Here is a 22,549-nt window from a genome sequence, read left to right as displayed (position 1 = left end):
AGTAAAAAATCAACCTTAATGTGCTTGGTACGAGCATGAAACACCGGATTAGCAGATAAGTAGGTTGCCCGCCCCTAAGTTGTCACACCAAAAATATGGTGCCCTTCCTTGATATAACCCAAGACCATCAAGAAGGAACTTAACCCATATGATCTCGACTGTGGCATTTGCTAGATCCTTGTACTCTGATTCCGTGCTCGATCGAGAGACCATGATTTGCTTTCGAGTGCTCCATGAGATGAGATTGCTGCCAAGATAGACAGTGAAACCACTTGTGGATCGCCTATCATCAAAGCACCCCGCCCAATCAGCGTCTGAGAATGAACTGACCAAATCTGAACTCGACTTGTTGATGGAAAGCCCTGTTGTGGAAGTGAACTGGATATATCAAAGAATACATTTCTGAAGATGTACTGTCACAACATGATCTGAAGAACCTGTCACTATTATGTTATCCACATAAATGAGAACAAACATGGTGACATCAGATGTGTGAAGAATAAACAATGAAGTATCTGCATGAGATGGCTTGAATCCAAGTTGTTGCAATTTTGAGCTGAGCCGAGCATAGCAAGCACGGGGGTCTGTTTGAGCCCATATAATGCTTTCTTCAGTTTGCAGACATGATTCTTATGCTGTGAATCTTCATATCCTGGAGATTGCTTTATGTCGACCTCTTCTTCGAGAAAACCATGAAGGAAAGCATTTTGGACATCTAATTGCCTGAGACTCCAACCACGAGACACATCCAAAGACAAAATCAGTTGAATTGTTGCAGGTTTAATAACTGGGTTGAATGTACCATCATAGTCGATGGCGTGTCTTTGTTTAAATCCTTATGCCACCAGCCAGACTTTGTACCTGTCAATTGATCCATCGGCCTTCCTTTTAAGTTTGAACATCCATCTGCAGTCGAATTGTTTCAGGTTTAATAATTGTTGAATGTACCATCATAGTCGCTGCCGTGTCTTTGTTTAAATCCTTTTGCCACCAGCCGGACTTTGTACTTATTAATTGATCCATCGGCCTTCCTTTTAAGTTTGAACACCCGGGGAAGTTCCACCAGTCGCCACGTATCATTTTTCATCAGGGCATGCAGCTCATCATCCATAGTTTTCTTCCAGGGAGCAAGATGAAGAACCTCTTTGTGAGCAAGAGGTTCATATATGACAATCCCAGCATATATGACTATACCATCAGAGTACTGCTTGGGTCTTGTGATATTATCATGTAGGCGTGTATGCATGTGATGCTGAGAGGTATGAGCTGGTTCTGGTGGTAGCTCCAAGTTAGATGCAGATTCATGGCCAACCGAGGAAGACGAGGTAGAAGAATGATCACCTAGAGCAGTGATGTCCAGTGGTTCAGTAGATGATCCATCATGAAGACCAGGACTGTTAGCAGCCTCGGGGAAGACTACTCCAGGGTCTGACGAGAGTGGTGCAACGTTGTTGTCGACACTAGCAAGATCGGCTACAATGTTATATAGAACATGTTTAGAAACAGTGTGATTATGCATATGATAATCAGCTAATTGGTTAGTTTGGGATTCACAACCCCTAAAGTGACGTGAAGGAATAGGATTAAGGAGGATTTGAGATTCCGATCAAATAAAGCTAGAATCTGGAGACATATGTGCAAAGGGGGGAAAACAGTTTTATCGAAACAGACATCATGTGAAATGAAGATCCATCCCGGTTTTGGATCGAGACACTTGTATCCCTTGTGTAGTCCATTATACCCTATGAATACACATTGTGAGGATCAAAATTGGAGTTTATAGCAGTTGTAAGGACGCAAGTAGAAAGCACAACCAAATATTTTGAGAAAAGAATACGAGGGCTTTGAGCCAAATAGCTTTTTAGTGGGAGTTTTGGAGTGGATGACCTTGCTAGGTAATTTATTGATAAGAAAACATTCCATTTGAAGTGACTCATCAAAGAATTTACTGGCATACCAACATGGGCAAGAAGAGATAACCCAACTTTGACAATATGTCGGTGCTTTCTTTCATCAGCACCGTTTTGCTGATGGGTGTGAGGAGGATACTCGATGAGAGATGCTAATCGGAGTTAAGATGGAATGGAGTTTTTGATATTTACCACCCCAATCAGACTGGACACAAGGAATTTTTGTGTTAAGGAGACACTCAACATTGGATTGGAACTAGACAAAGAGTTTAGCAACATTAGATTTGTTTTTTAAGGAGATAAAGCCAAGTAACTTGCTGAATTCGTCAATGAAGCTTACATAATATTTGTAACCGCCCACTAATGTATGAGCAGGCCCCCAAACATCTGAGTACACTAATTCAATAGGAGAAGAAGACACATTTTCAGACAAAGAGAAAGGTAACTAACAGCTCTTGGCTAATTGACATGCATCACAAATTGATACATTCTTATTGCTACTAGAACAAGAAAGTATGTTCAGTGGGAATTTAACTTTTTTGCCACCCTTCCGGATGCCGCACTCTAAAAAGCCACCCTACCAAATTTGCTCTCCCAAATGCCACCCGAGCCCATATTCGCGTGCGTGTTCGTTACACTGTGCCGCACTACCCCTTCAAGCCGTCCCTCCGCGCAGCACAGGGAATGGCTGGGGGGCGCGACCTAGGCATCGGCAACACTGGCAGTGAGGCCCGGCCTCAGGGCGTCGAAGGAGGACCAAGGTGCATCGTGCACCCTACTGCAGTCGCACAGTAGCTGGCCCATGCCACACAACGCCCTCCATCGCTCACACGCGCCCCCTAACCAGCCGGTGCCGCCGCTCGCCGCGCTGGTCGGTCGTGCACAACTCTGGCGCAGCCGGCTCGTGCAACCATGCTCGACCCGAGAAGCACCGCGCACCACCCATCTCCTCCAGTGCCACCGCCCATCTCATCCTGCACCGGCACCCTTTTGCGACCGCCGCCGCTCAACGTCTACGTGCCTCTCCGAAGCGAATCATGCGGATTCCTCTCACCTACACCACCTCCTAGACTCCGTGATGCTCCCCGAAGCATCGATTTGGGCTGCGCATAGACGAGGAGAGCCTTCACCATAGTGCTGCTCGCGGCGCCGTCACTCATCGTCGTTGGGCCATTAGGATGCTCTGCCGCCTGATTCCTTCCTCTAGCACCATCTACATGGTGCTAGGAGCCTGCCTGTGCCACAAATTTGAGCTGTTACTGGCCGAGGAGAGCTGCCCACGAGCACCTGCCGCTGCCGCGTCGCCCGTCATCGCTGGTCCTCTCAACGCATCGCTCGTTGTCGTTGGTCGTCTCAACGCATTGCCGTCTGAATCGCTGCCTCAGTGAGCTCCACGGAGGCCCAAGGAAGACAGCTCCATAGCCTGCTTCACTTGCGCAGTCTCCCAGTGAGCCCGCATCGTGAGCCCCCTCCTGCTGCCGCTCAAGTTTAGCGCTGGCTCGATTCCAACCATCGTCGGCTGGCGCGCTGCCTCAAGTGGGACCACCTTGGTCCTCCTCCAATGCCTTGAGGCTGGGCTATGCCGCTGGTGCTGCTGCTACTATCGATGCCTAAGCTGCGCCCCTGGTCATGCCCTGTGCTGAGCGAAGGGACGACGTGGCGCGGCATGATAGACATGTGCGTGAATATGGGCCCGAGTGGCATTTGTGAGAGCAAATCCGGTAGTGTGGCATTTTGGAGTGCGCCATCTGGTAGGGTGGCAAATAGTTAAATTCCCCTCATTGAGCTGGATCACTTGTTAGACTACTGAAGTGAAAGGATTTCCCAATCAGCAATGCCATTGTTGAGGAGTGATGGTGATGCTGGAAAGAGCACTTCTTGGCAGAAGATGATGATCTAGTGTGAACAGGTAGATACCATCATTACAATGGCCGTGCAACAGAGTCTTTCGCGTGACTTGATCCTTCAAAAGGTCGTAGTTGGGATGAAATTAAAAAAGGACATTGTTATCATTACTATACCGATGAACAAACATAAGGTTATTGGTGGTTTTAGGTACATGTAGGATATTAGTCAGATAGATTTTAGAATTACCAATGCGGGAGATGTTCATACCTTCTCCATTTGCTGCATGGACATGATCCTTGCCATTTTATCGCTCGTGCATCGTCAATCGGTCAAGATCATTTGTTATATGATCGGTTGCCCGGTGTCAGTATACCAGTTAGTGTCGATGTTGTATGTGAGCACGATCATCGCTAAGCCCTCAACTCTTTTATCTTCTGGCTTATAAGAGTGATCAAATCGATACTAGCATTTGAGTGCAATATGGCTGGTCTTACCAGAAACCCGACATGTGGGCATGTTGTTGGTGTTGATGTTGCTTCCTTGGCGATCATGACCTTCACTGGTGCAACCACGCCCATGCCCTCGGTGACCCCCTACTCTGTTGCGCATAACCAAATTAACTGAGGAGCCGGTAGGAACCCCATAATTGTGTTCCAGCCGGATCTCGAAGGTGAGAAGATGTGCGTAGATATCATCAAGGCTAAGATGATTTGATTGGGTCTTAAGAGAGGTCACGATGGGATCATATTCAGAGTCAAGCTTGGTGAAAAGGTAGGAGATAATTTCTTCATTATGTAGAGGTTGACTAGCGGCGGCCAAAGAATCAACAAGCCCTTTTACTTTCTGAAAGTAATCAGACATTGAATGATCCTTCTTCTAAACCAATGCGAGTTGATGGCGCACTTGCATGATCTTGATGCGAGACTCAGACGCAAACATGCGTTCCAAGACTTCCCACACTTAATGAGATGTGGACAAGAACAGAACTTGTGACATAATTTCAAGAGATAGCAAGGACAAGAGAGCACTGAGCACAGCCTAGTCTCGAAGGATCCATGTTTGATATGCCGGATTGGGACTAAGCAAGGTCCTGGCGCTTTCACCCATGCCTTTTGTGGTGGAGATCATCCTGGTAGGCGCGCTCAAGGAACCATCGACAAACCCAATGAGTTGTTGGCTCCTCAGGAAGGGAAGCACCTAAGCCTTCCAGAGTAAGTGGTTTTCACTATTCAACTTGATAGTGACGAGCTGATCGAACGATGGCATGGGGAGAATTCTATGGAGCTCATCGTGTTGGTTGTGCTAGGGCTAGAACTAGTGTTGGAAATGATGATGGATAGGCTCTGGTACCATATGAAAATGTAACGAAGATTGAGATTGAATCAGTGGAACCGCACATATGAAACGTGCGACTATGCTTGCATTTATAGGTAGAGAGTTGTATTGCCGGATGGGAACAGTACCAGCTACAATCCAGAATGCAGTTAGCTACTCTAACACCTACTAACTCACACACGATAGTTATGATCCTATAATCTAGACGATGATAAATACGTGCTGACTAACGTATGCTAACAGCTAACTATCGAGACCGAGTACAATCAGGACCATCAGGACTAAGTCCTTCAGACTGACATGAGTTCGTTCTTCAGCACTTAACACGACGGATTTAGATTATTGCCAGATTGGCATGCTCGATCGGTTTAATTTCAGAAAAAGTTCCGTGCGCTCCTCTTGCGGACTTCTCAAATGTCTCATCCGCGGGTCTCTGACATCTCGAGTTATGGCAGTTCATATGTGCACGCAAGGACGAGAGCTGGGTGCAAATTTCTCAGTCGCCACTTGTCAGCTAGCAGCAGCTGTTGGACTGGAGGATAACGCACGGCGACGGCGACGTGTTCGGCGTCACTCGGATACGCGTCGACGCCGCGAGGGCAGTTCGGTGCTGGTGTTGGTCTGGGCGCGCGCGCGGGTTTGGATGTAGGAGCGTATTGTTATATGCGCCGGCGTCGGGAGCCGGAAGGGACGGGCCGGCCGCATCGGGTGGTAGATGGGATGGGGAAGCAAGCTGGCGGCGAGCAAACGAGCGGGGAGGTGTCGGAGAGCGACGCGTCACGCGGCATTCGCCGGTCGCCACTCCTCTTCTTCCTTGCCACTTTGACTTGACTCGCTCTCTGCTGTATACACGACGTGTTTCTTTGGTTTATTCTCTCTCTCGTTTTTGGATTACGTATGATATTCTCTCTCTCTCTCTCTTTTTTTGTTATTGCGGCTACGTGTTTCCTCCGTTTTGGAGTAGGTGAGGGTGATGAACTGAAACACTGCGGCTGGGCGTACGGGGCGAAGTCTATGCCCTATTTTGCCATTTGGCTTATTTTTTTCCTTCAGCAACAGATGCTCACCAGACTGGTGAACAATGACCAATCAAGCGAGTCAGACATATTGGATCAAGTGCATAGCTTCTGCAAGCAAGAGAGGTGATTAGACTTCCCACCTCAACAAACAAGTGGCCTTCCCATCTCTACTTGCAAACAAGTGGGACGCATGCACATCATATTCACATACATTTATATGAGTATGTTCTAAGTACACTTCTAAACAAAATTTTAAGATATAATATCACGTAGGCCACACGTTTTGACAATTGAATGCACTAACATGTGCATGTATTATTCATCTCGAAATTTAATTAAAAAAATACAAGCACAGGTATGAGTTTAGGACTTAAATTCGAATATATAGGTTCCACCGTTCGCGCTGTTTGGCCTATCCTGTTTGCAAGTGGCGTCGAAATGGCTTTTCGAAAACAAGTTTTCCGATTAAGAAAATCATCTAGGGCTGAACTAGTTCGATTTCGCAATGTAACACTCACCTGAGCACGAATCACAGGGCAAGAAATGCTCGAGCACTTCTTAGAAACGAAGCCAACAACCTCCTCAATCTGTATGCGATCTAGCTACACGATTCCGTTTGGCAAAGCTCAAACTTTCAGCTTCACGTTAGATTTTAATATCGTAGGCTATAATAAAATGATTTATGTTACTATTTTTAGTTTAAAATATAAACAAGATGACCCACTTAAATATCATCATTGTATCCAAAGCTCTATAAATTTCTAAGTTAGAAATACGTAGGATGTGATTGGTCTGTGGCCTTCGTGAGCCCAGCCAAAATTTGGTACTGCCTCGAAAATTTGGCATCCGTTTGGTTCAACACTAAAATTTAGTCATGCCTCGAAAAAATTTGGCTTGGCTAAAATTTTTCTATAGCGTTTGTGGGTAAAACCCGAGCGGCTAAAATATCCGCTCTAATTTTAGCCGGCCAAAATTTTAGCTTAGCCTCAAACGAAACGTTATTTTAACAACTCCCATGTTGGTATTACCCTGACTTTGAGCATAAACCAAATTTTGACTTGGCTCAAGGAGACCACAAACCAAACATATTTTTAGTTCCAAAAATTTTTAGAGCTAGAACTCTACCAAACAAACTATTAACCGTAGAATCGAGGTACACACGTTGAAGCACTTTCTTGCGCTTATAACCATACATGAAGAAACAAATACCGACTTCGAATGAATAATAATACGAACGTACTCACTGTTCACGTAACAACGAACTCAGAAGATGATCATCAAATGGATAATAGCACAAATTTAGTCGCATATACATGTTTGTTTAAGCATCATGTCGCCGATCTTCTGGACGAGTTTCCTGTCTGCTTCCAGGAAGCTCTCCAATAATCATGCAGGGGGTATATGGAAATGACTCATGCACACCTTTTATGTACGAATGATCATAATCTTTTGGGTATAATTTGCCTAAGTATTGAAGCTTTGAGCTATTCAAGTGATATGCTATTCCTGTAAATGATGCCATAAAAAAGATAACCTCTTTGTACGGGTGAAACCCAAGTAAGTAAATGTATGCATGCTCGTACTTATCCCTATCTTCATAGTCGAGAACATTATCATCATCGGAATCCCATTGAAAATACGGTTTTGGTACCACGTCGTTGAGATCGTCATTATCATTGTTGTATTCATCTAAAATCCAAGGCCCATCATTTCGTTGACGATTGTTCAAGTGTAATGCTGCCCACAAAGCAGATGTCTCGAGGTCAATATCATGCATCAAGATCCATTTTATCTCGCCACGTAATTCATTGAGGATCCAAACTCGAAGTTGGTAATGATCATGAATTGTTGCAAAGTACACCCCTTTTTCTGATGTCCCAAGATAATACCGTCCATATTTGCTCTCTTGAACGCCTATTGATATTGGTGTTTCAATCACTTGATACTTGGCGTTTGTCAAGGATAGCCTGCAAAACATTATATCATTCACAAGAAATGTTGAGAAATTCTTGGGTAGAAATTCAAATTCTACAATTGTGTCCTCCGTGTGTAGAAACATTAACAAACGGTAAAACAATATCAATGCTGAAATTGACATCTCATTGACGAGGAAATGATGTGTACCTCATCACAAAAGCACCGCGACAATGTACGTAAAGTGCTCCCCGCCAGTGTACGGAGTAGCGCCGGCGAGGTCCCAAATACATCTGGTGATATGAATCCAATCGCACATCCTCGACAGTTCCCACTGCCTTCCCTTCTCGGACAAATGACTTCTGCTCCCACCGCCTTGTAGTTGACGAGAACACGTGAAGTGTGCACGGTGATGGTGGCCATTCCATCAAGCGATAGGAGTCCTCGAGCTCGCCCTCCCACCTGCTCAACGATGGCGTCAGCCTCGTTGGACAAAGGACTTCTTCAGCAGCTTGAGCCGATGACGATCCCGCCAGTTCCTCACTACGCTCCTCCTCCACCTCCTCTCTATCTTCGGCGCCCCTTATGTCACCTAGCGATGAGAAGACCTGGCTCAGGCGACATGGCGTTGGTGGAGTATCTCTCGGATATACGAGTCTTGGTTTCTCCGGCACGCGAGGGATCAAGAACACCTCATAGTGCGGCGACACGGCGGGGTCATACACAAGGTAAGCCAAGTAGTTCGATGCATCCGTGCGCGGGGGCAGGCGCTCCCACCGGCGCGTCGCGGGGTTGACCACGTAGAGCTCGCTGGCGCCTCCGTAAAGCAAGAGGCCATTGCAATGATCCAGGATGGAGTTGAAATTGCGGCCGAAGCCGGGCAAGAAGCCGAGGTTACCGCTGATCGTCCCGGCGCGCCCTGGCGAGGGACGGGCGAAGAATGCGCTCGGGCGCGGGTGGCCGATGAAGTTGAGGAAGATGCCCCGCACCGCGTGGGGGAGGACGTGCGGGAGCAGCAGCCCGCGGGCGTCCACGACGGCGCGCCACGCCTTGCAGACGCAGCGGCACGCCGCGAGGGTGCATGGCGGGAGCCGGCCGAGGATGGCGGCGAGGGCGTCGTTTGGCAGCGCCATCTCCGTCTCCTCCATGCATGGACGCGCGCGCAAGTCAACGCATGGGCGCGAGGCGGCGCGCTGCCTACATGCCATGCGGGGGCTTCAAATGCAGAAGTGCCGCGAGCGGGAAGGGCCGGGAGAGGGAGCCTGCGACCGCCTCGGTCGTGCGCGCCACGCTCGCACGCAACCGGATCGTGCCACCACGAAATCGTGCTTATTCTAATCTGCCTGCGCACACGTTCTAGGTTCAGAATAGCACTACTAATTAAGACTATGAAGTTGGGTTGATTCAGGGGCGAAGCCAGCCGATAACACCGCCAGGTCAGCTCTATTAAATACCGGGGTCAAGCTTATTGATGAACAGTGCATAACAGTGATCTCTCACTAATTTTGCAAAAAAATGTCGGGGTCAGCTGACCCCGACAAGGGCCTGGCTCCGCCCCTGGGTTGATTGGCATGTTGGATTGGTCATCTTCACCTCTGAATTTCAGAAAGAAAAAACACGGCGTGCTTCCTATTCATAAGTACATTCTATTCGCTGGTTTCACGAACACTTTGAGTTTCATTCCTACACGTTATTCATACGACGAGAAAGAGGTCAAGTCAAGCTCTGCGTTCCCGTACCGTACACGCTCCAGCCGCCTCCGTCGTCCGCCATGCTCGCACGCAACCAGACCAGGGCAGTCGTCCTTTCCGCGCCGGCCACGAAATCATTTCTGAGTTTCAGAAAGCAAGTGCGCCTCTAATTGATCTCTGTTCATTGACAAGTCCCATGACTACCTGGACATCTCATATCATGGGAGTAGTAGTACCGGTGCAGATATGCACGCGTACATACGAAGAAGAGGAAGAAGACAGTCAAATGAAACGTGATCGGCATTGTTAAGTGCTAATCGAGGGGGGCATCGTCTCGTCCGAGATTCCAAGAGGCAGTTCACTGCGATGTTTCAGTGGCCCTTCGCGAGTTGACTGGTGGACCGTGGCTGGGACTGGGAGCAGTTGGAGGCAGCCGAGCGAGCGGAGGTGCCGGACAGCGACGCTTCACACCGCCACTCACCGCCCTCCGTTTGCTATCATACCATGTCTTCTTTTCTTGACTCGCTCTCGCATCAGCGTCCGGTGGAAAAATTGTAGAAGCAAATTATTTGCGAGGGAAATCTTGTCTTCGGATCAAGTGCAAGCAGACTGCCTCACCAATAATTCTCACCATGTGGGTCAGAAATTGTGGAGCTTCGACCGTTGGTGTACCAACTATCAAGGATGAAAATGTGATGGTTCTCAGAATAGGTTCTGGGAAGACTTTTAGGCCCTCGATTAACCTTTTGCCTTGCTATACCCTGAACTGTATGCATTTTGGATAGCTCTGAAATTCAGTTCAAGCTATACTATAAGGCCGGTCCCATATCTCTTTTCGATGATATCTCAATGATGATCAACAATTACAGCTATAGGAGACGTTGAGATGATGTGAGCGATTTGAGCTTCCTGATCATCAGTATGAAATCCTTAGGGTAGCAATGGTCCTCAAACTCATCTATACACAGTTAGTTCTCTCTGTAAGAAGATGCAATCAGGCCCTAACCTTAATCATTGGAAAATGCTGTTAAAACTCAAAATACCGATGAAAGTCAAATTCTTCTTATGGCTATTGGTCCGGGGTTTGGTGCTTACCAGGGACAAATTATCTTGAAGAGACTGGCTGGAAAATAAAAATTAAAAAGGAAATGTTCAATGTGTGATCAGACAGAAACCTAACTGTTTGTTCTTCTTGAGTCCACTTGCTGCACTCGTGTCGAGTATCGTTGCAAGTTGTTTCGGATGTGTGACAACTGACAAAACCAAGATCCTTTTCTTGAATTCTTAACTTGGGCTCAAAATCTCCTTGCCGGTCAGGAGAAGATGCATCTGATAGGAATGGGTGTGGTGTGTTGGGCTCTGTGCATTTGATAGGTTCCGGACTATATCTTGTTGGTTTATTCTAGTTCTTGTTTTTGATTGAAGGGCTGCAATGCTTAATTTCACAACAATCCTTAGTAATTTTTTAAAGAGTATATCCTTAGTAATTAGGCGCTAAGTGTGAGTATTTCGCTGTTTTACGTTCCTATGGCATTTTTGGGATTGGTATGCCTTTAGTTGGTTGTCAGACTGGATATGCTCCAGATTTAGAACTGATATTGAACTCACTGAGTGGTATGTTGATCTCTCATCAGTCCGCTGCCTTACCCAAATGTGTAGTGGCAAGGCTGGACCTATGCTTTCTTACGAACCTGTGTTTCGATCTTGTTCCAATCAATAAAGGTGACCCATGGGTTTATCTTAGCAAATTCCTCGATTTGCATCCTAGAATCAAGAGGAAACTTCTGGGAGAATTGGAGGTAAATTCAAATATGACATTATATCTAGATCTATCGATCTGTTGGTGATATCGCCAGTACCGAAAAACGGGAATATCTTTACACGCGCAGCTAGAAAAGTGGACCTCATTCCTCTCAAAAAAGAAAAGAAACAAAAATGGCCTCCATTTCAGTTCAATTTTTGCACTCGTTCTAAAGGTTATTAATGCAAGAGGGAAGGAATAAGAAACATGCAAGCACTTTCTTGTACTTACAAGCTACAACACAGCCTTCTTTTTCTTGCACTTACAGGTTATTAAGCATCATGTTTCTGCATGCATGGTACTTCATTTGACTTTTACTTTCTGAATAAGTGATATTCTCTGAAGAAGGGACTTCTGTTTACTCGCTACTGCACGGCCTTATTTGTTTCTCTACTGATTGTTTCTTTTGGAGTTCTAGGAAGAGCTGGGCACTTCTATTGATCATATCAAAACGCTTGTTCATAACTTAAAAATATTCAGTGACAGGTACATCTCATTTGTTAGTCTGTTTTCCTCAAAGAATCTTCCCTGTGACTAAACGCTTTTAGTTGCATCACCCCATCGGTGTCGGCAGCGGATGGTGATAATGGTTCGTCTAAGCAATGAAACCCTCGTAAATACCTTGAGGAAGAATATCTGGAAACTGAGAAAAAGGTCATTTGTTGATAACCCTACTTGCTGAAATTAAACATGCATTGCTAATAGACAAGTACAGGAATTCCATTCCTAGCGAGCATCAGGAACCCTGATTTCGAAAAGGTTTTTACTGACAGTTCTAATTCTGCAATGCCTTTTCATCTATTTCAGGTTGTAGCCGCATTCAGTTTGGCGGATAGTATCAGCGCATTATATTGTTCTGATGAGGAGTGTAAAGCGAGGAAGTTGCTTGTGGCACCCGTTCTTCGCGCCCGCGCCGCGCTCGCCACCGCTCCCCTCTCGCTCACTCGGCCGAAACCGCCACCACGACCTCCTCCGACTCCGCAACTGCTCCTCCTGTCTATAAAATCCAAATCAAACCCCTGACCAAACCTTCTTTTACCTCTCAGCACCCGCACCCTCAAATCCCGCCGGATTTCGTCCACCCACGAGCTTCCGAGCTACCGTCAAACTCCACTGAGCACCCCCACCTTTGCTGAGCTTCTCCGCGCAACCCCAATGCCATTCGAGCCCATGCCCACGTTCCCCACCCACACCTCATCATCTCCCGCTGTTTCCCGTTGAAGTCCGACCACCACACGAAGCTTTAGCCGCCGCCGAAGCAGTGCCGTTGAAGCTCGTCGTCGCCAAGCCGCTCCGCCGCGCTCCGACGCCGACGTGCCCATCAAAAGGACTCCCCAACGCCCGAAGATTGTCTTCCGCCACTCGCCAAAGTTCCCCAATCGTCACAGCATCATCTTCGTCCTTCTCCGGTCGTCTGCCGTCATACCGACCTCGTCGCCGTCAACGTCCCGAGCCAAATCCAAGGTAGCCCCCCCCCCCCCCACCATCCGATCGTAGATGAACGACCACGACTAGATCCAGCAATACCCCTTCGTGAGCCACTAGGAAGCTACCACGTGTCACATAGTCCCAGTCGGCACTCATAGTCCACGTCAGCGCCATATACCTTCCACGTGTCAGTCCACATAAGTTGAGCTGAGCCAGTCAACAGCCACGTCAGCGTGTTGACGTTACAATTAGGTTTTCTAAATTAAAATTAATTTGTTAATTCTTTTGAATAGGTAATTTTGCAATTAGGTCTCTAGACTTTTAGGGTTTCACAAAAAAGCCCCTTTCAGCCCCTGTTATTTTACTTTTAGCCACTCATAGTTCTATTTATTTGCAAATAAATCTCTAGAACTTTTTGTTTTTTTTACAAATTAGCTCTTTTTCTTTTTCAAAAAAGCCCCTATAGCTTAAAACGCTTATAACTTTTCATACGAGCTTCGTTTTAGGTGATTCTTGCGCTCATACGATCGTAGCAGCGAGTACTATTTGTTAGTAGGTTTTTCATAGCACTTTAGTTCTGTTTAGTATACTGTTCTTAGATGTTTATACTTGTTTGTTTCTGGTGTGCGCAATTACAATAGGAGACGAGCAGTTCGTGAATCTGTAGAATCGGACTTTTGAAGAGCTTGAGCAGCCCACTGCTGAAGGCAAGTGTCCTTGATCACATCGATCCTATTGTAGGAAAATGTGTATTTTACTTTCTAATTGCATGCTTTGTCAATATGAATCCCATATTTAGAGTTTATTAGTATTTTCTATGATCATCCTTGTCGCATGTGTTGTAGTTGGGTGTCAAGGATAGAGATGCTTAGTTGTACTGTCAAGTCAGGTGGGATCAATGTTAATTTGATTAATGGTCTATGCAACATGAACTGGTTTGGTAATTTTTTTAGCAACATGGAACATATGGATCTAGGCAGGTTGGTTTGGTTGGTATGGCTATTGTGTGCGCATTGGGTGATGTGCGAGTACCTGCTTGAGATCCTAAGGACCGGTTCATGGATATGTAACCCGACATAACAGCGTAACCACGACACCTATATGGGTCCAACCTGGCCAATAAATTAGCCACACCTCCGGTTCTGTGAGCACCATTGGACGGTTGAGTGGCACAAGAGGTGGCTTCTGCAGTGATAGAATCGCTGTTAGCGGTGAAACCTCAATGGGTGCTTGGGTAGTCGGGTGATGGTGCCCCGATGAGTTGGTAGCCGGATATGGGATATCTGGTGCGTCTGGTAGTCAGATAGAATCCGATGAGATGTTCCTTTAATGTTGAAGTCATCATATATACTAAATAGAATTTCTAAGTACTTTTTGAGTCCTAAATTAGGATGAGATAGATGCAATCAACCTGAGTCTAAGTCTTTCTTGCATTAAGCCTTCATGTCATGTTTTTTCACACTTATTGAGTACTCCATGTACTCACGCTTGCCTTCTCCCAGCCTCTTGATGCTGCTTAGAAGGTGAAGACTTTGAGGACGTCCCGGATGATGGAAGCTGAGTTCTAGGTGAAGGAAGTCTTCGACCTGAAGACCATGTTTTAGGCTGGCGCTCCCCAGACAACACATGTAGATGGATGTAAGACCTGCTACCGCTAGAAGTTACCATAGTGTTTTCTTTCAGACTTACGGTTCCTTTGTAATGAATCTTATCATTATGTTATGACACTGTTATGCATGTGGAATGCATCTGGTTTGTTCTTTTGAAACTAGGTGTGACATTGCTCTTCAAGATCCCTCTTTTGCTACATATTGATGCATACTTTGCAGTCTATAACAATGCCAGAGTGGTGCCTATTGTTTGTGCAGGAGAGATGATCCTGAGGTCAAAAACCTATTTGCCTCCATTGACAAACTGCGAGTCGAGTTCAAATCGGTCCCACGGCCAGTACTACAAATCAAGATCAAAGAACAGGAAGAGAAACAAGACGATGAGAAACCAAGTTGAAATGTATTTTGGTTTTCTTATGATGAGTAATTGACATTGGTATTAATTTGGTTTGATGATCTTTGGTTTTACTTAAGCTTTGATATGCTGATTCTGGTGAACCCGGAATTTCCGGTCTGAACCCGGAACTTCAGGGTGATTATCCAGCGTTCAGAGTTTTTGTATTGCTGGAGCTTCCGGTATTCAATTTCGGTTGGCCTGGACCTAGAACTTCCGGTTTCACGGGAAAACCAAAACAAGAGCTCTTTGTTCAGATTGAACTCGGAACTTTCAAGTACCGGAACTTCCGGGTACCCTGGGTGAAGTTGGTTTGTCCCGTGTCATGGTTCTTCTTGGGAATGTAATTCCAACTGAGAATTTTGATTTTGGACTAACTAGAGTTGGAGTTAGAGTTGAAAAACTGTGTTTGCTTATCTTATGATGTGTAGGTAATTGATGCAACTTAGCGACCGACGACGGGATGATGGAGGCCAAGCAAGGTGCTTGGTGCCGGACGATCGAGGAGGTCAGGTGGAGTCAAGGGTGATCCTAGTTGTACGCGTAGAAGTCAAACAAAGCATGAAAGATGGATAAAGATAACATGTTGATAAAGTCAAGCGAAAGGGAAGTTGGTGCAAGTGACAAGGCTGTCTGAGAGATCGGGAGCGGGAGAGATTTGCTGGCGGTCAAGATCGCAAGACAGAGTAACGTGTCGACATCGAGAGGCTTGCTTGAGGTCAAGCAAGTGGTAGTGAATCACGCTTTAAGAAGTGTGCAAGGGGTTTCGCTGTTTGGCCTCAAAACCATAGGAATGATGGAAGTGCACGTGGCATCATCGCGAAGCTTGCGTCAATGAGAAGCTAAGTCATGAAGGCGTCACAGTAGTCCGATGAATGGAGAAAAAAATAAATCAAAATACCCTCAGTGGTAAGTAGGAGTATACTACAAAAGAGGGGTATTTTGAAAATAAGAAAATTTGGCATCCAAGAAAGCTCCTAAGACCTATAAATAGATGAATAGGGCTATGTAGGAAGGTGAACCAGCCACTTGAGTCTCTTGAGCCATTCATATGAGAGTCTTATGCTAGGGTTTTAAAAGAGAGGAAGATGAGTACTTAGTCGATATACTATGTGAGAGCTTTTGAGAGGAAAATCTTTGTAATCTGAAAAAAAATAAGGTTGATCTTTGAAAGTAATGAAGTTTATTTTCTTTCTTATGCTTGGATTCACCTCTTGCGAGTTTACACATTTTCATCCTTCGGTTACAATTTTTGTTTTCATGTTTAAGCTGAAATTTTTCATCTTTTTGGAGTGATTCTTCACGTTGTTAGAGGCATAAAATTCGTGTACAAACGTATACAATTGGGTATTGAATTTCATAGCCTCTTATCTATCAATTTGAAGACTTTCTTCATCCAGTGTTCATCGTTTTGATCTTTAGGTGTTTCTTCTGAAGATCTAAGCCTTGTGTGTGGATGAGTCATAGATTGGTATGCTGTGAAACCTAGTGTTCGATTCTAATCATGAGATCCACCATTGATTGGATTTTCAATTTTGGATTTAAAATTTTTGAAACGATGTTATGTTCAACTCAGAACTTCCGGTTCAACCCGAAACTTTCGATAGGTCGGAACTTCCGGATCCAACTCAGAACTTCTAGGTTCTTCTGTTTCCGCTGTGATTTTTGTGTATTGCATTGCATTTTGTTATAATCTATTTTTGAGGTGCATTAGATGACAAAATAGAATAAGACCGTATATTTTTAAAGAAATTATTAAAGCGTCTACTCATCTCTCCTCTAGTAGTCGTTCTCGGTACCACAGGTGATCCCGTTCCTTCAAGGTCTCCACCTCACCAAGCCACTCGAGAAGCGATTCCCCGATCGTGGTTCAGCTCAGGACAGACTCTCAGCTCAGGACACGACTACCATCGGAGTCTGATTCAGAGCTGGCGAAGTTCGACCAAGAGTACAAGGCTCACGAGATCAGCGGGTGGTAATTTGATGAGCTTGAAGATGAGCCGAGATCTCGCTTCCAATAATCTGTATAGGCAGCAAATGAGACTCATACCCGTAGTAGCTGTTGTAGAATCATTAGCACACGTTCTTGAAACAAAAAAGAATCATTAGCACAATTCCGGGAAATGTATGGCAGACCAGTGTGCATTACAACCTTCATTTCTGTTCAGATTCTTTTCGCCGTGTCCTTTGACCGTTGTCTTCTGCACATATGTGAAGCAAAGATATAACACCATTAATTTGCGACCTATGATGTGTCCTCCTCCCCAGTTGTTTTGACCATACGTGTATATGCCTACAATTTACTTGGGTACAATGCCATCCTGGCATTGCAAAAGTCAACCTCCCCCTCTTTTATCAGTCTGCGTGGTCATCCTTTTTTTTTGTGTGTGTGTGTGTGTGCCTTTGTTCTTTTCTTCAGCTTTAGTTGACAGCAGAAAGGTCAAAGACGCTAAAAGAACGCAAGGGTACAAAAGAAGTCCTCAGCCCTTTCTCTGCGCAAAGGTTTGCCCTAGCTTTCTCAACCTCTACTTTTGTATTTTTAATCCATATGTGCTGATCCTACTGCGAGTAAATTAGTAATTAACAGTCTTGTGTTCTCAGTAGTTTTTTGCTGACTTTTTTTGAATGAACGGCACAACACAATGCAAAATTTATTGAATAAACCAGAAATAAATACAATTAGGTAGCTTTAGAAGCTATGTACAAGATAAAAAAGAAAAAAAAATAACTACATTGACGTGGCTGACAACACAAGAACATACATCCATAACAACTATAAAAGCAAACACAAAAAACGCAATGGCACCACTTCGGAGCAGCTCACAAGATTAACGACTCATTGCCCCATGCAAGTTTAAATGCCGACGACCAAAATGATCCGAGAGAGCACCTCCGGTAGTGGAGATGGTGATCCATTGAACTTGGTCAAGTACTTCAAGGCGAGGTAAGCACTTTGGCGAACCGTCAACCTATCATAAGTCCTCCATCTGCTGTCTTGCCGGTGCCGCTGTCGGCGGCCACAGTGGAGTGCAAGGAGGATCCTTAACCCTCACGAATAATGAACATTCAGGTGCTTCAGTGGAGTCTGGGGTAGGCGCAGCAGGAAAGTCCAAATATTATTCCAAAGTCTTCGGTTTGAACATGGTGGCAGTGGTTGCTAGCGATAGGAGGTAGGCTTCAGACGGTTACTCATAAATTAGGGATGCCACATCCAACTATTGAAAGTCAATCCCTGAGTAGTCAAGTAGTACTCCAAGGTCTTCGGTTCAAGTGCAAGAGGGAACAAAGCCATCATGTGCTGCTCGCAATCCGGAGGGGTCATGGTCGCAGATAGTGTGCTCGTCCCATCTTTCGTCTTGGCGGTATGAGCTTGGTGTTGCAACCTAGCATTGGTCGTGGACCCTAATTGCTCCTCAATAGTCGATTGGGCAACATCATCCGTGATGACAACCAAATGATTGACAAGGGTGACAACTTGGAGCAACGTTCGCTCCGTGGGTGGATCCTAGTGCTTTTGGGACTGATTCATGAGCGGCTCCTGGTGCTTCTGTGCAGCATAAGTGTTCGGTGCCTTGTCTATCTTATTGACGATGGGAAACTCTTAGCCATCTGAGCCTGAAACGACCATGACCAAGGAGTTTCTAGGAGGTGTGAAAACATCCGCCTCACCTGCCACACAGATATGGTGGTGGTGTAGCTTGTGAGTCGTCCACAACAATGAGCCCACTCGGATCCATCAGTGTTGCGACACGACAGAAGCGGTCTGCAGCATCAGTAGAGTGTAGCAGCAGGGCAATAGCAGCAACAATATTCCTAGTGGGACGGATCTTCACGGATCGGGCGCAGTAATGACCCTGAAACCAAACAGTAGTGGCAACAACACAGGAGTGATGGTGGCCCACCACGGCAGCCCCTATTCCTCTAGATCCAGGGGTCGTCGGCTGCTCCAGTGGGGGAGTGCGGGCGGCCCGTGGCAGCGTCACGCCTAAAGGAAGTGGGGCTTGAGGCCGAGCCAGCGGAGATCTGATAGAGGGGCTCGGTCGGTGACCAGGTTGCTTCAAGCACCAGCGGTGGACGACAGCGGAGGGAGCGTCGGGTGTAGGGACGCCGCGGGATTCTGACATCATTTATGAAAGAAAATGCGCGGCAACAATACAGTAGTGGCAATACTAGTAACAGCCAAGAGCCCATCATTCTGAATCAGGATCCTCTGCAGTAATGCACAAAGGCTCGCAAGGATCCGTGTCCCATCATTCCCCAGCACTAACCCTTTTCATTCTTCAACCACATTTTTCAGCCATGCAGGACATGTTTACATGATTATATTTATTTATATCTTGAAGTACATAAATCTGGTTACTCTCTGGTCTCTACTTTGTGAATTGTGATAGCATGTAGGAGTACTACACTACACTGCACTACATTACACTATACTACAATACACACTGCACGACACGGTACGAATACTACACACCTCCAAGAAGGAGCTGAAGAGCACACCGCCACACCCACATCTGATGTGATCTAGGAGTGGCCGAGCACAAGACAAACTCTGGAATCATTCATTCGGCCGCAGCCAGTCTCCACGACAAGGGAGGTCCATTCATGCTACCACCCCCACCCGGCCCCCATTCTGTTTTCTTGGATCCCTCCCTGCTCTGCCACACTGCCATTTCTTGCCCATAAAAATTTCAAACCCCTGACACTTGCTCCCCATATTAACTCATCCTCTCCGCCGTTTGCCCGGCCCATCATCGGAGCAAGCAATGTGCCCCAGAGCGACGCCTCAGCACGGTGGCGGCGCTGCAATGGCGAGAGCAGCAGCCGCCGCCGCGGTTGCTGCTAGCGCGCGTTCGTTCGAGGAGGAGGAGTACATCGACCTGGATCTCAGCTCTTGCAGGGAGTTCGAGTTCCGGATGCGCCGGAGCAGCACGGACGAGCTGCTCTGCCGGGGCACGATGGCGCCGCACCTGCACCACAAGACCGTGACGAGGTCGGGGGCCAAGCTGCATGAAGCTGATGCCGGCAGCGGCGGCTGTGGCGCCGGCAGGAGGAGCGCCGCGACGGTCGCTCCGCTGCAGCATTCGCATTCTGCGGGGTTCCGCGACGCGCAGCCGGCGGCGAGGCTGCGCGCGGAGGGGTCCCGGCGCAGGAAGGTCGCGAGGACGGTGCACGCGAAGCTGCAGGCGTCGCGGGCCTTCTTCCGGTCTCTGTTCGCCAGGACCTCTTTCTCCGACGAGCAATGCCGTGGCGCTACCGTCCGGGCTAGGACCAGGGCGACGCCATTTGGCCAGACCAAGAGCAGCAGCTGCTGCAATGCGCCATTCGGCCAAATCAAGAACGGTCATGGCAGCAGCAGCAGTGGCAGGGCAGCGCCGACCACCCTGAGGAGCAGCATCGAGCAGGAGAAGCTGATGGACGAGGAGGATCTCGCCGCAGCCGCCGTCCGCCAGCGGAAGTCCTTCTCCGGCGTGATCAAATGGCGACACGCCACGACGACGCCTGCCGCGGCACCGGCGAAGCCGCTGTCTTCGTCTTCAGCGAGGAGCTCCGCGGGCGTCGGGGGCCCGGCGCTGAAGAGGAGCAGCAGCGCCCGGTCAGAGTCGGAGGGGCTGATCCAGGGCGCCATCGCCTACTGCAAGCGGTCGCAGCAGCAGCTCGGACTCGCCAGGAAGAGCGTCAGCGACGCCGCTCTCTGCTCCTTCCTGGCCTAGCAACCCAACCTGATCGGCTCATCAGCTGTAGCTTACTGCTACCGGTGGCGTGTGCAAGAAGGGCTTTCCAAATAGGAGTAGATCACAATATTGTGAAGGTGTCCTCTCTTTTCTCGCTTACGCCGATCAATCCCTCTCATGTGCATTTCACACCTTTTTTCATCTCATCTTGCGAGCCAAATTCTTCATGTAAAAACAAAAGAATTTCAGAAAGCCCGATGGTTTGTGTTCGTAACATCAGAAAACCTCACGCATATTGACATGTACGTATCTCAATATTTCTGCTCTATTCGACGTTTCGGAGTGCCGTAGATGACGCCATGTTCGTAACAAAAATAGGACCACGCGTTTGGTCTTCATCGGCATTACGAGCACTATGCTAGCCTGCCGTTGCCGCTGCCGCTGCCGGTTTACGATTGCCTGGCCAATTGCCGTTGCGAACTTTTCTCATGGTTTTTTCTGTAAAATAAAATTCTTAACCAGATAATTTAGCAAAAAGAGATTGACCTCAAAATCAAATATGCCCTCTGTGTGCTAAGAAGATGAAACCCTAATACGTCTGTACAAAGATTGCATTTAAAAAAAATAGTTGCTTATATCTCAAATAATAAGTCTAACCGGCATGCTACCGGTTCTCTCAGTTCCATACTCTAAGCAGTTGATGGAAGGCAATATAAAATAAAATTGATAAGCAACTGAGACGAGATTTCAACGACATAGTTATAATCTTTTGGTGGAATATTTGGAACAAGATAAGTCATAAAACTTCCCAAAATAAATCAATAGACGCTCTCCAAGTAGCTCATAAAACGTCATACCATCTTGAAAAGTTTCACATGGCTATATTATTGTGTTGAGGTGTAGGTTTCAGGTCGATCATAGGCGCATGCCAGTAGCTGCCTTTGAGTAGAGTTTCTCTCAGGTGTGAAGAACAGTGATATTTTAAGAGGAGAGTGAATTATGACACTTAGAAACTAATAGCTTCAAAAAATTCACAAGATAAACATATTAATTTCTATCTCAATATGCTCTAAGTTTATCTAGTGCGTCTACTTTACCGTTCAAGAGAATTACAAACTATTCTAGCAATGTAAATTGTAAGTATGTAAATACAGAAATATAAATAAGGTAGAGAGACAAACTCGATATTATGGATTTTTATCCCGTGATATCGGTGGCACACAAGTCATCCATAATCCACGTTGGAGCTTCACAAAGGATATGCTCCTGGTCGCCAAGTCTCTTTTAGTCACAGCTCTTAAGCTACCAAGTCATCAAGACAAGACTTCAAGCATGATGAGCCATCAAGCCATCAAGGTGAAGTCTCACCACTAATATGTCTTCCAATCACTTGTACACCGTCTTCACTTCAAAGCTTTATTCATAAAGACAAGGGTATCTACATCCTCACACAATCTTCTTGCCACCGCTCCACACCAAATCAGAGGGTCATCAAGTTACCGGCAAGTTACCAAGACTCCAAGGCGCTAGCGTACCTCTCGTTACATGATTGGATCACTCATTGATCCACTCTCTAGGTTGTAGCACCTAGCAACACTTCTCTCTAGGCCTAGAAGCACTTATCACTTTCTAATATTGTGCTTAATCACCTTAGATGATCACTTTTAGCACTTTGATGGCTTGAATGTATTCTCAAATGTATAAAGGCTTCTCTAGACTTCAACATATTCAAAAAGTCTAATGGGTGGGTATTTATAGCATCAAACCCGCTAACTAGCCGTTGCTCCAACGACTTAACTTTATTGTACACAACGAATGGTCCGAAGTCAATCGATGTGTCATTGCTACATAGCAACAATCCAATCTTTCCGAGACTAGCCATGCTTTCCGAGACTCTTTGCGCGCGAGGATACCGATGCGCGAC

The 22,549-nt window shown here is 46.5% G+C and overlaps 2 protein-coding genes and 1 non-coding gene across 3 annotated transcripts; 1 reads left to right on the top strand and 2 right to left on the bottom strand.

Moving 5' to 3' along the window:
• Positions 1–4,420: 4,420 nt before the first annotated feature.
• Positions 4,421–4,559, bottom strand: LOC133913901 (small nucleolar RNA Z247). Its single transcript, XR_009909138.1, has one exon. It is a non-coding gene; the product is annotated as a small nucleolar RNA Z247 (small nucleolar RNA).
• Positions 4,560–7,279: 2,720 nt separating this feature from the next.
• LOC133910993 (uncharacterized) lies at positions 7,280–9,422 on the bottom strand. Its single transcript, XM_062353227.1, has 2 exons — positions 8,237–9,422; positions 7,280–8,079 (listed from the first exon to the last, which is right to left on the bottom strand). The coding sequence occupies exons 1-2, from the start codon at positions 9,232–9,234 to the stop codon at positions 7,434–7,436; spliced, it is 1,644 nt and encodes a 547-aa protein (XP_062209211.1). The 5' UTR covers positions 9,235–9,422; the 3' UTR covers positions 7,280–7,433.
• A 9,930-nt stretch (positions 9,423–19,352) lies between these two features.
• On the top strand, positions 19,353–20,925 carry LOC133910992 (uncharacterized). Its single transcript, XM_062353226.1, has one exon. It carries the CDS (start codon positions 19,717–19,719, stop codon positions 20,662–20,664), a length of 948 nt encoding a protein of 315 aa, XP_062209210.1. The 5' UTR covers positions 19,353–19,716; the 3' UTR covers positions 20,665–20,925.
• The last annotated feature ends 1,624 nt before the right edge of the window (positions 20,926–22,549 follow it).

This window comes from Phragmites australis, chromosome 3 (assembly GCF_958298935.1).
Source record: "Phragmites australis chromosome 3, lpPhrAust1.1, whole genome shotgun sequence".
In the NCBI taxonomy this organism is placed as follows: Eukaryota; Viridiplantae; Streptophyta; class Magnoliopsida; order Poales; family Poaceae; genus Phragmites; species Phragmites australis.
The sequence above is the reverse complement of the archived record's forward strand: the minus strand, read 5'-3'. Positions and strand labels throughout refer to the sequence as shown.